We start from the raw sequence: 13,704 nt of genomic DNA, 5'->3' as shown, positions 1-13,704 counted from the left end.
TGGGGAGAGAGCGGGGCAGTGGGATTAGTTTGGGATTGATATAGGGCTATGGGGAGAGAGCGGGGCAGTGGGATTAGTTTGGGATTGATACAGGGCTATGGGGAGAGAGCGGGGCAGTGGGATTAGTTTGCCGTTCATTTTTGAGGAGCCAGGCCAATCACATTGGGCGGAAAGGCCTCTTGCTGTTGTATAAGCTGAATGTTCTCTATGGAGACCGTGGTTGGGGTGCTTCTATTAGCTCAGTACCCCGGTAGGAAGCAGACATCGGCTCCAGATTCGTGCACTGTGACCCCATGTGTAAGCCTCAGATGAGGATGGGAATGAGCCCGATTACGATGGCCTCCACAGCCAAATAGGCTGTGGTGCTCACTGTGCAGGCTCTGAAGTAAGGTCACTTGGTGAGGTATCAGAGGACATGTCGAAATTGTCGTCCAGAGTCGGTGCATTCGGGAGAGGAGGGAAGAAACTCGATTGCGGCAATAATAGAAACATAGAAAATAGGTGCAGGAGTAAGCCATTCGGCCTTTCGAGCCTGCACCACCATTTAATAAGATCATGGCTGATCATTCACCTCAGTACCCCATTTCTGCTTTCTCTCCATACCCCTTGATCCCTTTCGCCGTAAGGGCCATATCTAACTCCCTCTTGAATATATCTAACGAACTGGCCTCAACAACTTTCTGTGGTAGAGAATTCCACAGGTTAATAACTCTCTGAGTGAAGAAGTTGCTCCTCATCTCGGTCCTAAATGGCTTACCCCTTATCCTTAGACTGTGACCCTTGGTTCTGGACTTCCCCAGTATCGGAAACATTCTTCTTACCTCTCTAACCTGTCCAATCCCGTCAGAATTTTATATGTTGCTATGAGATCCCCTCTCATTCTTCTAAACTCCAGTGAATGCAGACCCAGTCGATCCAGTCTCTCCTCATATGTCAGTCCTACCATCCCGGGAATCAGTCTGGTGAACCTTCGCTGCACTCCCTCAATAGCAAGAATGTCCTTCCTCAGATTAGGAGACCAAAACTGAACACAATATTCCAGGTGAGGCCTCACCAAGGCCCTGTACACCTGCAGTAAGACCTCCCTGCTCCTGCACTCAATAGTGGGACACTGCTGGGTGCTGATCTCTCTCATTTTTATTTTGTAGATTGAAACTTCGAAACTGGAACCAGAGATCCAGACAACAACATCCGGCAATAGTGTCTTTTACAATAAGGGATTGTGAGCTTCTGTGATTCCTCAGGCAAGATCTGCTCATGAAGCGAAGAGAAAATCTGTTAATCCTAATCGAAGATTGCCGATAATCGGCCAATATTGGGTGAATTAAATGATTGCTTCTCTATTTTCACTTGTGTAACTAAATTACTGTTGCCTGAAAATCACATTTAAAGAAACAAACTGCATTAACAAACGCGTTACTGATGGAGTCTCACATCAGGATCCATATTCGGTACAATTCCTGACCCAGCTGAGAGGGCAATTGGCCCCAAGCTCCTCCGGTACAAGCGATTGATATCACCAGCCTTCTTATAGCAACCAAGGCTGGCAAATCCATCATGGAATCCTACAGCACAGAGGGAGCCCATTCAGCCCATCGTGCCTGTGCCGGCTTTTTCAAAGGGCTATCCAATTAGTCCCACTCCCCCTTCTCTCTCCCCACAGCCCTGCAGATTTATCCCTCTTCAAATATTTATCCAATTCCCTTTTGAAAGTGACTATTGAATCTGCTCCCACCGCCCTTTCAGGCAGCACGTTCCAGATCACAACAACACGCCGTGTAAAAAATATTCTCCTCATCTCTCCTCTGGCTCTTTTGCCTTGTCTTAAATCTGTGTCCTCTGGCTTCTGACACTGCTGCCAGTGGAAACTGTTTTTCCCTATTTACGCTATCAAAGTTTGAACCCCTCTTCTAAATCTCTCTTTAACTTTCTCTGCTCTAAGGAGAACAATCCCAGCTTCTCCAGTCTCTGAAGTCATGCATCCCTGGAACCATTCTGGCAAATCTCCCCTTAACCTTCTCTGCTCTGAGGAGTAACGAGAACAAATGTGCCCTTGTCAGCCTCGCCCAACCTAGAGGACAAAAGTCTGTCGAACTGGGACGATTTCTCCGATTCCAGTACCTGGACATCACCAGTGGCCTTGCTTTTGAACATAAAAAAATGTCCTCGTTTTGCACTTGATCATGAATCACCTGATTGGACTGTTGATTAAAGCTTGGGTTCAATAGCAGTTGATTCTTTTGACGGTGAAGATGTTTAGAAGCCGAGACATGGTAAATGGACTCCCTCGAGCTCACTTTGCACGTCTGACGTGTGTCGAATGTGCCAACCTGGGAAATAGCCAGCGGCACCCAGAACCAGCATCCTGTGCCCTCCCAACTGCAATTTGCGGCGTGTCGAATGAGAGCCTGGTGCTTAGCACAGACACGAGCCCGACCGCCGCTCACAGTAACGCTGAGAGGCCCATCACACCTCACACTCACACTGTCACTCAGTAACCCCCCCCCACCCTCACCCTGTGTTACTGACTGTATCTCTACTGATGTTAATCCAGCTCCCTCACACTGTCACTCAGTAACCCCTGTCCCCCAGCGCCCTGTGTTACTGACTGTATCTCTACTGATGTTAATCCAGCTCCCTCACACTGTCACTCAGTAACCCCTCTCCCCCAGCACCCCGTGTTACTGACTGTATCTCTACTGATGTTAATCCAGCTCCCTCACACTGTCACTCAGTAACCCCTCTCCCCCAGCGCCCTGTGTTACTGACTGTATCTGTACTGATGTTAATCCAGCTCCCTCACACTGTCACTCAGTAACCCCTCTCCCCCAGCGCCCCGTGTTACTGACTGTATCTCTACTGATGTTAATCCAGCTCCCTCACACTGTCACTCAGTAACCCCTCTGCCCCAGCACCCTGTGTTACTGACTGTATCTGTACTGATGTTAATCCAGCTCCCTCACACTGTCATTCAGCCTAACCAACCTCTTGGCTGATATAAAGATGGTTACAGCCATGGAAGGACTGTTCACATCCCGGCCTGTCAGACTGTTAATCAGCCTGTGAATCCTTCCACAAGTCACACTGCTCTGCAAGTGAAGAGAAACAAAGTAAAGACTTGCATTTCTATAGTGCCTTTCACAACCTCAGGATGTCACAAAGTGTTTTACAGCCAATTAACTAGCAAGTGTAGTCACTGTTGAAATGTAAGAAACACGGCAGCCAATCTGCGCGCAGCAAGCTCCCACAAACAGCAATGTGATAATGACCAGATAATCTGTTTTTGTTATGTTGGTTGAGGGATAAATATTGGCCCCAGGACACCGGGAATAACTCCCCTGCGCTTCATCGAAATAGGGCCATGGGATCTTTTACGTCCACCTGGGAGGCCAGACGGGGCCTCGGTTTAACGTCTAATCCGAAAGACGGCACCTCCGACATTGCAGCACTCCCTCAGCACTGCACTGGGAGTGTCAGCCTAGATTTTTGTGCTCAAGTCTCTGGAGTGGGACTTGAACCCACAACCTTCTGACCCAGAGGTGAGAGTGCTGCCCCCTGAGCCACAGCTGCCAGAGCATGAATATACGGAAAGAACAATAATCTGAGCCTAAAAAGCAATTGTTGCGCAGCGGCAGTCGTTGCAGCGGAATGTGAGCCTCAAGGAACTGAAGATGCCCTCCTCAGCTGAGCTTTGGTGTCACTCTTTCTCAGGCCATCAAGGGGTTATCAAGGATTTTTAGGGTCCGGTAACAGCAGGTGATGGAGTAGCACTGAATGACTTACCCTACGATCACCGGTGAATACAGATTAACTTTGTTAATGAATATTAATGACGAGAATGCCTTAAAGATTAACAAATGTCACTTGTCTCCCGCAATTTCCAAACGCAGCTAACACCAGTATCTCACACACACACTTACCTCCAAAGCTGCTTTTGTGTTGGGGTTGGTTGGGTGTTCAGGCCTCCCGACAACCAGCAGACAGTGAGCCCAAGGCAAAGGGCGGATTGGCCAAAGACAGCGGTCAGGAAGATCCCGCACACTGGTGGCCTGCAGCCATACACCTCACCAACCAGACTGTAAAAGCAACTCGTGTCCACTTTGGTGCAATGTGAAAATCAGTCTTTTATTAGAATTGCTTCACTGTATATCTGTAAATGAGAGTTTAGATGATAAAATAATCAATGAATAATCAATGTTTCTTTTTCTGTTACTTTTGTGTGTGAGACTGGGTGTGTGTGACTGTTGGTGTGTGTGTGTGACTGGGTGTGTGTGTGCGTGTGTGTGCGACTGGGGTTGTCAATGAGATTGTGAGTGTGTTTGTGACTGGCTGTGTGTGTGTGACTGGGTGTGTGTGTGTGACTGGGTGTGTGTGTGACTGGGTGTCTGGGTGTGTAACTGGATGTTTGGGTATGTGTAATTAGGTTTGTATGTGACTGTGGGCTAGATTTTCCATTATTTTGGCATGCCAAACGCCCACTTAATGTCCATTTTAACGCTGAAATGAGGTGTAACGGCCAGATATCGCCCATTTAGCCATAAAATGGAAACCGACGCCTATTTTCTGGACACTTATCGGCGAGCGTTACTTTCGCCACGTATATAACGCCGGGAAAAAATAATACCGCCCGCCCACTTTTTTTGGGCAGAATCATCAGAATGGGCGAAATCAACTTCTATAATATCGCCCAGCGTTAGTTTCGGCACGTAATTAATGGCGAGATTTAATAATACCGACCGCCCACTGTTTTTTGTCACAAAGATCACATTTGCCGAAACAAACGGCCAGTATATCGCCCACCTTTACTTTCGGCACCTCGCACATATCTCGGCGACAATATTGCTCGCCGGAAAAACTGCTGGAAAAAAGTTGAAGGAACCGGAACTACTCACAACGGTATGGACGGCATGTTCTCAATCACATGTCGCATCATTTAAAAGGCTGCTCTGCTTCAATCTCGGGGGAGTTCGGATGTACTCTGGAGGTGTTTGGAGGTGATGTGAACATCTGAACAAACATCTTTTCATACCGTGGACGATTGGAATTTACTAGGGTGTCTTAATGGGGACATTCATTCTTTGTGAACAATCGGTTGGAATGGGGCCTGTCCTTTCTCACCCTCTCTTGATGACCAATCACATGCTGCAGACTTGAGATGGCAGAAGGTACACTCGACAGCGTCATGTGCCCAATGTAAGGCGTGCCAGACTGATGAGGAGGACCAGACGTTATACCCCCTGCAAGTACAGGGAGAAGCAGTTTTAACTCAACTTGTGCGACACCACCTGCCTTAGAAGACTGCGCTTCCACAGGAGGTTATCAGTGAGATATGCCAGCTCACAAGAGGAGATGTGCAGCCTGCCAGCACCATCAGGACTGCACTGTCCGTCGAGGTCAAGGTCACTGCGGCACTGTCGTTCTACGCGTCGGGTTCCTTTCAGGCCTCAGCTGGCGGCATTTGCAGTATATCTCAGCATGCCACACATTGCTGCATTAGACAGGTCACTGAAGCCCTGAATGCACGCAGGATGGACTTGATCAGCTTCCCTATGAATAGGGAGGTTCAGACTGAGAGGGCTTTAGGATTCTACCGAATTTCTAACTTCCCCAAGGTGCAGGGAGCAATAGACTACGCACATCGCGATGCGGGCACCTTTTCAGGATGCAGAGGTTTTCAGGAACCGCAAGGGATTCCACTCCCTGAATGTGCAACTGGTTGTCGACCACCAGCAAATTATACTGTCAGTGAATGCTCAATTTCCGGGCAGCAACCATTATGCTCACATCCTGCGTGAGAGCACTGTATCTGACTTGTTTAACAATCAGCCACAAGGTCAGTGCTGGATACTTGGTGACAAAGGATATGGCCTCACCACCGAGCTGATGACCCCGCTGCGTGACACCCACACCAAAGCCGAGAAGCGATACAACGAGAGCCACAGAACCGCTCGCAATATCGTGGAGAAAAACCATTGGCGTGCTTTAGATGCCTGGACCACTCAGGAGGCGAGCTCCAATACCACCCTGAGCAGGTAGCTCAATTCGTGGTGATGTGCTCCATGCAGCACAACTTGGCTATCAGGAGGGGACGACAATTGCCAGAAGGGTCTGACAGTCCACCTTCTCTCCAGAGGAAGAGAAGGACGAGGAGGTGGACGCTGACATTGGGCCAGACAATCAGGCTGACGCTGAAGCCATGCCCCCGCCCCCCTCTAGACCGCATGAAAGGGCCCATGGTGGCATCATAGCTGCAAGACTCTTACGTCAGGAGCTCATCAATGAGCGCTTTGCCTGAAAGAATGTTGCCGGTATTTACAAAGCTGACACACTGCTGGGTGTGCAGGTCATACATCAATGATGGGCATCACCTTGGTGACAGCTAAAGTTTAAGTTGATTCAAGTTAAGTGTAATTATATCCTTTGATGTTAAGAAATCATCAATGTGTAACGGTGCAGCTATCTGAGCCAATGCGCAACAAGGTTTTGTTAAACAAAAAACATTTAATCGGACCATTTGTCTGAAAGCATAAGTATATCTGTAAAAACCACCCCGCCCCAGCCCACAACAAATTTATCACATTTACATCATTACAATGGTACCCATTTCCAGCAAAACAGAACACAAATGCAAAACAACAAGGTAGCCCTCTTGCCCTGACCCACCAAAATAGCAGCAGCAACCTAAAAATATACCCGAGACTACACCTGAGTCCATGCACCTCATTTTCATTCCCCCTGTCTCCCCCTCCCCCCACCGCTTCTTCCCACCTCTACCCCTTCCCCTCCTGACTCCAAGCTGCCTTGCTGAGGAGCTCCTCAGGCGCTGTTTTATTGGGGGGGGGGTGACGGCAGAAACGCTGCTTGGATGGATACGGAAGAGGGTGGTCCCGGGGTGGGAAGTGTATTTGCCAATGGGGGTACAGTGCCGCACTCCGGGACCACTGGGAGCCCTCTGCCACCAGTGTTTCTGGCTAACAGCTCCAGGGCCTCCTCCATCCCTTCCAAGTAATGTATTTGTTGGACAAAAACTCGGTGCCAACTATGTTCTTGGTGCTTAGTAGGCTTTTTGATGCGGCTGAATCTCCCTCCTGTCTCCCACAACAGCCAAACAAGCAGACACCACACCCACACACGCTTTCAGTCCCTCTCTGTCTCCTCTTCTGCGCATGTAATGATGACCCCTGACCTCCTGAATCGCGGGAATCGAGCGTTGCCATGCCGCTGCTAAGGGCGGCGACACTTTACGGCAGAAGGTCAGAGAGATTTAACACTACCACCCATTTCATATCGCTCGTGGTAACGCCCAATTTTAAAATGGAGACTAGTGGCTTTGAAAACGGGTGACAAGCCGGTGATCTGAAAACTCATTTTTACCGCTCACGCCGGAAATAACGCCTATTATTGGGCGGTCTGCACAAAAATGTAAAGTCTAGCCCTGTCTGTTTGTGACTGTGACTGTGTGTTTATGATTGGGTGTGTGTGTGGCTGTGTGTTTGTGCATGTGACTGGGTGTGTGTGTGTGACGATGATTGTTGACGATGGCTTGGAGTTCAGCCTCTGAATGTGCGCAGGCGCAAGCGTCATCCGCATACTGTCGTTCGATGACAGAGGATGGGACGGTCTTGGATCTAGCCTGGAGGTGACGAAGGTTAAACAGGTTCCCACTGATTCTGTAGTTTAGTTCCACTCCAGCGGGGAGCTTGTTGAGCTTGAGATGGAGTATTGCAGCGAGGAAGATCGAGAAGAGGGTTGGCGCGATGACGCAGCCCTGCTTGACCCCGGTCCGGATGTGGATTGAGTCTGTGGTGGGTCCATTGGCGGCGAGAGCATGCAGAAAACAAGCGCAGGCAGCGGAAGGAGTGTGCGGCAAACCAGACTCCCCACCCACCCTTTCCCTCAACCACTGTCTGTCCCACCTGTGACAGAGACTATAATTCCCGTATTGGACTGTACAGCCACCTGAGAACGCACTTTTAGAGCGGAAGCAAGTCTTCCTAGATTTTGATGGACTGCCTATGATGATGATGTGGCTGGGTGTGTGTGACTATAGGTGTATGTGTGACTGGTTATGTGTGTGTGTGACTATGACTGTGTGTGGGTATGTATGTGTGACTGGGTTTGTATGTGTGTGACTGGCTGTATGTATATGGGTGAAGTTGTGTGTGACTGGGTGTATGACAATGGGTGTGTGTATGTGTGTGACTGTGACTTTGCGTTTCTGTGTTTGACTGTGTGAGACATGAGTGTGTGTATGACTGGGTGTATGACAATGGGTGTGTGTGACTATGTGACTTTGCGTTTCTTTGTGTTTGTGTGTGTGTATGTAGCCAAGTTTGCTGATGATACAAAGATGGGTGGGAAAGCAAATTGTGAGGAGGACACAAAAATCTGCAAAGGGATATAGACAGGCTAAGTGAGTGGGCAAAAATTTGGCAGATGGAATCTTTGAGGATGTAACAAACAGGGTGGATCAAGGGGAAGCAGTGGATATGGTGTATTTGGATTTCCAGATTGCATTTGACAAGGTGCCACATTAAAAGTTACTGCACAAGATAAAAGGTTATGAGGTTGGGGGTAATATATTAGCATGGATAGAGGATTGGCTAACTAACAGAAAACAGAGAGTCGGGATAAATGGTTCATTCTCTGGTTGGCAATCAGTAACTAGTGGGGTGCCGTAGGGATCAGTGCTGGGACCCCAACTATTTACAATCTATATGAACGACTTGGAAGAAGGGACCGAGTGTAACGTAGCCAAGTTTGCTGATGATACAAAGATGGGAGGAAAAGCAATGTGTGAGGAGGACACAACAAACGTGCAAAAGGACATAGACAGGCTAAGTGAGTGAGCAAGAATTTGGCAGATGGAATATAATGTTGGAAAGTGTGAGGTTATGCACTTTGACAGAAAAAAAATCAAAGTGCAAGTTATTATTTAAATGGAGAAAAATTGCAAAGTGCTGCAGTACAGCGGGACCTGGGGGTACTTGTGCACAAAGCACAAAAGGTTAGTATGCAGGTACAGCAAGTATCAGGAAGGCCAATGGAAACTTGGCCTTTATTGCAAAGGGGATGGAGTATAATAACAGGGAAGTCTTGCTACAGTTATACAGGATATTGATGAGGCCACACCTAGAATACTGAGTGCAGTTTTGGTTTCCATGTTTATGAAAGGATATATTTACTTTGGAGGCAGTTCAGAGAAGGTTCACTAGGTTGATTCCGGAGATGAGGGGGTTGATTATGAGGAAAGGTTGAGTAGGTTGGGCCTCTACACATTGGAATTCAGAAAAATGAGAGGTGATCTTATCGAAATGTATAAGATTATGAGGGGCCTTGACGAGGTGGATGCAGAGAGGATGTTTCCACTGATGGGGGAGACTAGAACTAGAGGGCATAATCTTAGAATAAGGGGCCGCCCATTTAAAACTGAGATGAGGAGGAATTTCTTCTCTCAGCAGGTTGTAATCTGTGGAATTCGCTGCCTCAGAGAGCTGTGGAAGCTGGGTCATTGAATAAATTTGAGACAGAGATAGTTTCTTAACTGATAAGGGGTTATGGGGAACAGGCAGGGAAGTGGAGCTGAGTCCATGATCGGATCAGCCATGATCATATTAAATGGTGGAGCAGGCTCGAGGGGCCGTATGGTCTACTCCTGCTCCTATTTCTTATGTTCTTATGATAGATTGAGTAGGTTGGGCCTATACACATTGGAGTTCAGAAAAATGACAGATGATCTTATCGAAACATATAAGGTTATGAGGGGGCTTGACAAGGTGGATGCAGAGAAGATGTTTCCACTGATAGGGGAGACTAGAACTGGGGGACATAAGTGACCACCCATTTAAAACTGAGATGAGAAATTTCTTCTCTCAGAAGGTTGTAAATCTGTGGAATTCTCTGCCCCAGAGAGCTGTGGAGACTGGGTCATTGAATAAATTTAAGGTGGAGAGAGACAGATTTTTGAGCAATAAGGGAGTCAAATGTTATGGGGAGCAGGCAGGGAAGTGGAACTGAGTCCATGATCAGATCAGCCATGATCTTATTGAATGGTGGAGCAGGCTCAAGGGGCTTATGTGTATGTGACTCTGTGTGTGTGTGTGTGTGTGGGTGTGTGACTGGGTGTGTGTGTGTGTGTATGTGACTGGGTGCGTGTGTGTGACTGGGTGTGTGTGTGTCACTGGGAGTGTGTGTGACTGGGTGTGTCTGTGACTGGGTGTGTGTGACTAGGGCTGTCTGTGTGTGTGTGTGACAGGGTGTGTGTGTGACTGGGTGTGTGTGTGACAGGGTGTGTGTGTGTGTGACTGGATGTGTGTGAGACTGTGTGTGTATGACTGGGTGTGTGTGACTGGGTGTGTGTGTGTGACTGGGACTGTTGTGTGTGACTGGGACTGTGTGTGTGTGTATCACTGGGAGTGTGTGTGTGTGACTGTGTGTGTGACTGGGGCTGTGCGTGTGTGTGACTTGGTGTGGGTGTGTGTGTGACTAAGTGTGTGTGTGACTGGGGTGTGTGTGTGTGACTGTGTGTGTATGTGAATGTGTGTGTGACTGGGTGTGTGTGTCTGACTGTGTGCGTGACTGGGTGTGTGTGCGACTGGGTGTGTGTGTGGCTGGTGCGCGCGTATGTGTGTAACTGGGAGTATGTGTGTGTGTGTGTGTGTGACAATGTGTGGGACTGGGTGTGTGTGACTGAAGGTGTGTGACTGGGTGTGTGTGACTGGGTGTGTATGACTGGGCGTGTGTGAATGTATGTGTGACTGGGGGTGTGTGTGTGTGACTGTGTGTGTGTGTGTGACTGTGTGTGTGTGTGTGTGAGACTGGGTGTGTGTGACTGAAGGTGTGTGACTGGGTGTGTGTGTGACTGGGTGTGTGTGACTGTGTGTGTGTTTGTGAGACTGGATGTGTCTGACTGGGTATGTGTGTCACTGGGTGTGTATGACTGGGTGTGTGTGAATGTATGCGTGACTGGGGGTGTGTGACTGTGTGTGTGTGTGTGTGTGTGTGTGTGTGTGTGTGAGACTGTGTGTGTGTGTGACTGGGTGTGTATGAGTGGGTGTGTGTGAATGTATGTGTGACTGGGTGTGTGTGTGTGTGACTCTGTGTGTGTGTGTGTGTGTGTGAGACTGGGTGTGTGTGTTTGTGTGACTGGGGGTGTGTGTGACTGTGTGTGTGTGTGTGTGTGTGACTGTGTGTGTGTGTGTGAGAGTGGGTGTGTCTGACTGGGTGTGTGTGTGTGATTGGGATGTGTGACTGTGCAGAGTCACAGTGCGGATTTCGTCCCCCCCGGGGCACAACAGACATGATTTTGGCAGCGCGGCAAAATGCAGGGAGCTGCGCCAGCCCTTATACATGGCCTTCTTCGACCTTACAAAAGCCTTTGAAACTGTCAACCGCGAGGGTCTATGGAGCATCCTCCTCCGTTTCGGATGCCCCCAAAAGTACGACACCATCCTCCGCCTGCTCCACGACGACATGCACACAGTCACACACACACACCCCCAGTCACACATACATTCACACACGCCCAGTCATACACACCCAGTCACACACACACCCAGTCACACACACCCAGTCACACACATTGGGGCTGCGTCATCGCCCCAATCCTCTTCTCAATCTTCCTCGCTGCAATGCTCCACCTTATAGTTGACAAGCTCCCCGCTGGAGTGGAATTAAACTACAGAACCAGTGGGAAGCTGTTCAACCTTTGCTGTCTCCAGGCCAGGTCCAAGATCACCCCAACCTCTGCCGTCGAGCTACAGTACACGGACGACGCCTGCGTCTGTGCACACACAGAGGCGGAACTCCAGGACGTATTTACCAAGGCATATGAAAGCACGGGCCTTACGCTAAATATTAGTAAGACAAAGGTCCTCTATCAGCCTATCCTCGCTGCACAGCACTACCCCCCCAAACATCAAGATCCACGGCATGGCCCTGGACAACGTGGACCACTTCCCATATCTTGGGAGCCTCCTATCAACAAAAGCAGTCATCGACGACGAGATCCAACACCGCCTCCAGTGCGCCAGTGCAGCCTTCGGCCGCCTGAGGAAGAGAGTGTTCGATGACCAGGCCCTCAAAACTGTCACCAAGCTCATGGTCTACAGGGCCGTAGTAATACCTGCCCTCCTGTATGGCTCAGAGACGTGGACCATGTACAGTAGACACCTCAAGTCACTGGAGAAATATCACCAGCGATGTCTCCACAAGATCCTGCAGATCCCCTGGGAGAACAGACGCACAAACATTAGCGTCCTCGTCCAGGCCAACATCCCCAGCATTGAAGCACTGACCACACTTAATCAGCTCCGCTGGGCAGGCCACATAGTTTGTATGGCAGACACGAGACTCCCAAAGCAAGCTCTCTACTCGGAACTCGTCCATGGCAAACGAGCCAAAGGCGGGTAGAGGAAACGTTACAAGGACACCCTCAAAGCCTCCCTGATAAAGTGCAACATCCCCACTGACATCTGGGAGTCCCTGGCCATAGACGGCCCTAAGTGGAGGAAGTGCATCTGGGAGGGCGCTGAGCACCTCTAGTCTCGTCGCCGAGAGCATGCAGAAATCAAGCGCAGACAGCGGAAGGAGCGTGTGGCAAACCAGGCTCCCCGCCCACCCTTTCCTTCAGCAACTGTCTGTCCCACCTGTGACGGACTGTGGTTCTCGTATCTGTTCAGCCACCTAAGAACTCATGCTAAGAGTGGAAGCAAGTCTTCCTCGATTCCGAGTGACTGCCTATGAATGAATGTGTGTGTGTGTGTGTGTGTGACTGGGTGTGTAAGTGACTGGGTGTGTGTGTGTGTGTGTGTGTGTGTGTGTGACTGGGTGTGTGTGTGTGTGACTGGGGGTGTGTGTGTGACTGGGGGTGTGTGTGTGTGTGACTGGGGGTGTGTGTGTCACTGTGTGTGTGTGACTGGGGGTGTGTGTGGGTGACTGTGTGTGTGTCTGACTGGGGGTGTGTGTGTCACTGTGTGTGTGTGTGTGTGTGACTGGGGGTGTGTGGGTGACTGTGTATGACTGGGTGTGGGTGTGTGTATCACTGTGTGTATGTGTGACTGGGTGTGTGTGTGTGTGACTGGGTGTGTGTGTGTGTGACTGGGGGTGTGTGTGTCACTGTGTGTGTGTGTGTGTGTGTGTGTGACTGGGGGTGTGTGTGGGTGACTGTGTGTGTCTGACTGGGGGTGTGTGTATCACTGTGTGTGTATGTGTGACTGTGTGTGTGTGACTGGGTGTGTGTGTGTGTGACTTGGGGTGTGTGTATCACTGTGTGTATGTGTGACTGTGTGTGTGTGACTGAGTGTGTGTGTCACTGTATGTGTGTGTGCCCACAATATCGCTCGCTCAAAATACTGCCCACCGGGACGAACGCCAGCGGTGTGGCTGACATTTGTTAAATCCCACTCTTACGTGAGGAGCTGATATCGGAAAGATTTGCCTGAAAGAGCGCTGATGTGAGTGACAACGCTGACACACTGCTGTGTGTGTGCAGCTCAGACATCAATGGTGCCCATCACCTTGGTGCCAGTTAAAGTTTATGTTGATTGATATTAAGTTGTATTTAACCCTTTCATGGTAAGGAATCACCAGAGTGTAACGGTCCAGCTATCTAAGACAATGCGCAACAAGGTTATGTCCAACAACAGAAGTCTGAAATTATAAGTATCACAGCCAATAATACCCAACCCCATCCACATCCCACAT

At 49.3% G+C, this 13,704-nt stretch overlaps 1 protein-coding gene across 3 annotated transcripts in view; it reads left to right on the top strand.

Annotated features, from left to right (window-relative positions):
• The window catches only part of LOC139235634 (sideroflexin-5-like), a 223,710-nt gene extending 219,519 nt beyond the window's left edge, over positions 1-4,191 (top strand). For 2 of the 3 annotated variants that reach the window (XM_070866692.1, XM_070866687.1), the window contains one exon: positions 1,149-4,191. In XM_070866692.1, coding sequence (XP_070722793.1) covers positions 1,149-1,236 — 88 coding nt within the window. In that variant the 3' untranslated portion in view covers positions 1,237-4,191. The remainder of the gene's footprint in view (positions 1-1,148) is intronic. The other variant, XM_070866700.1, reaches the window with a different exon arrangement.
• Positions 4,192-13,704: the final 9,513 nt, after the last annotated feature.

The sequence above is a fragment of the Pristiophorus japonicus genome, chromosome 2 (genome assembly GCF_044704955.1).
Source record: "Pristiophorus japonicus isolate sPriJap1 chromosome 2, sPriJap1.hap1, whole genome shotgun sequence".
NCBI lineage: Eukaryota > Metazoa > Chordata > Chondrichthyes > Pristiophoridae > Pristiophorus > Pristiophorus japonicus.
This window is presented reverse-complemented; position numbering and strand designations above follow the sequence as displayed.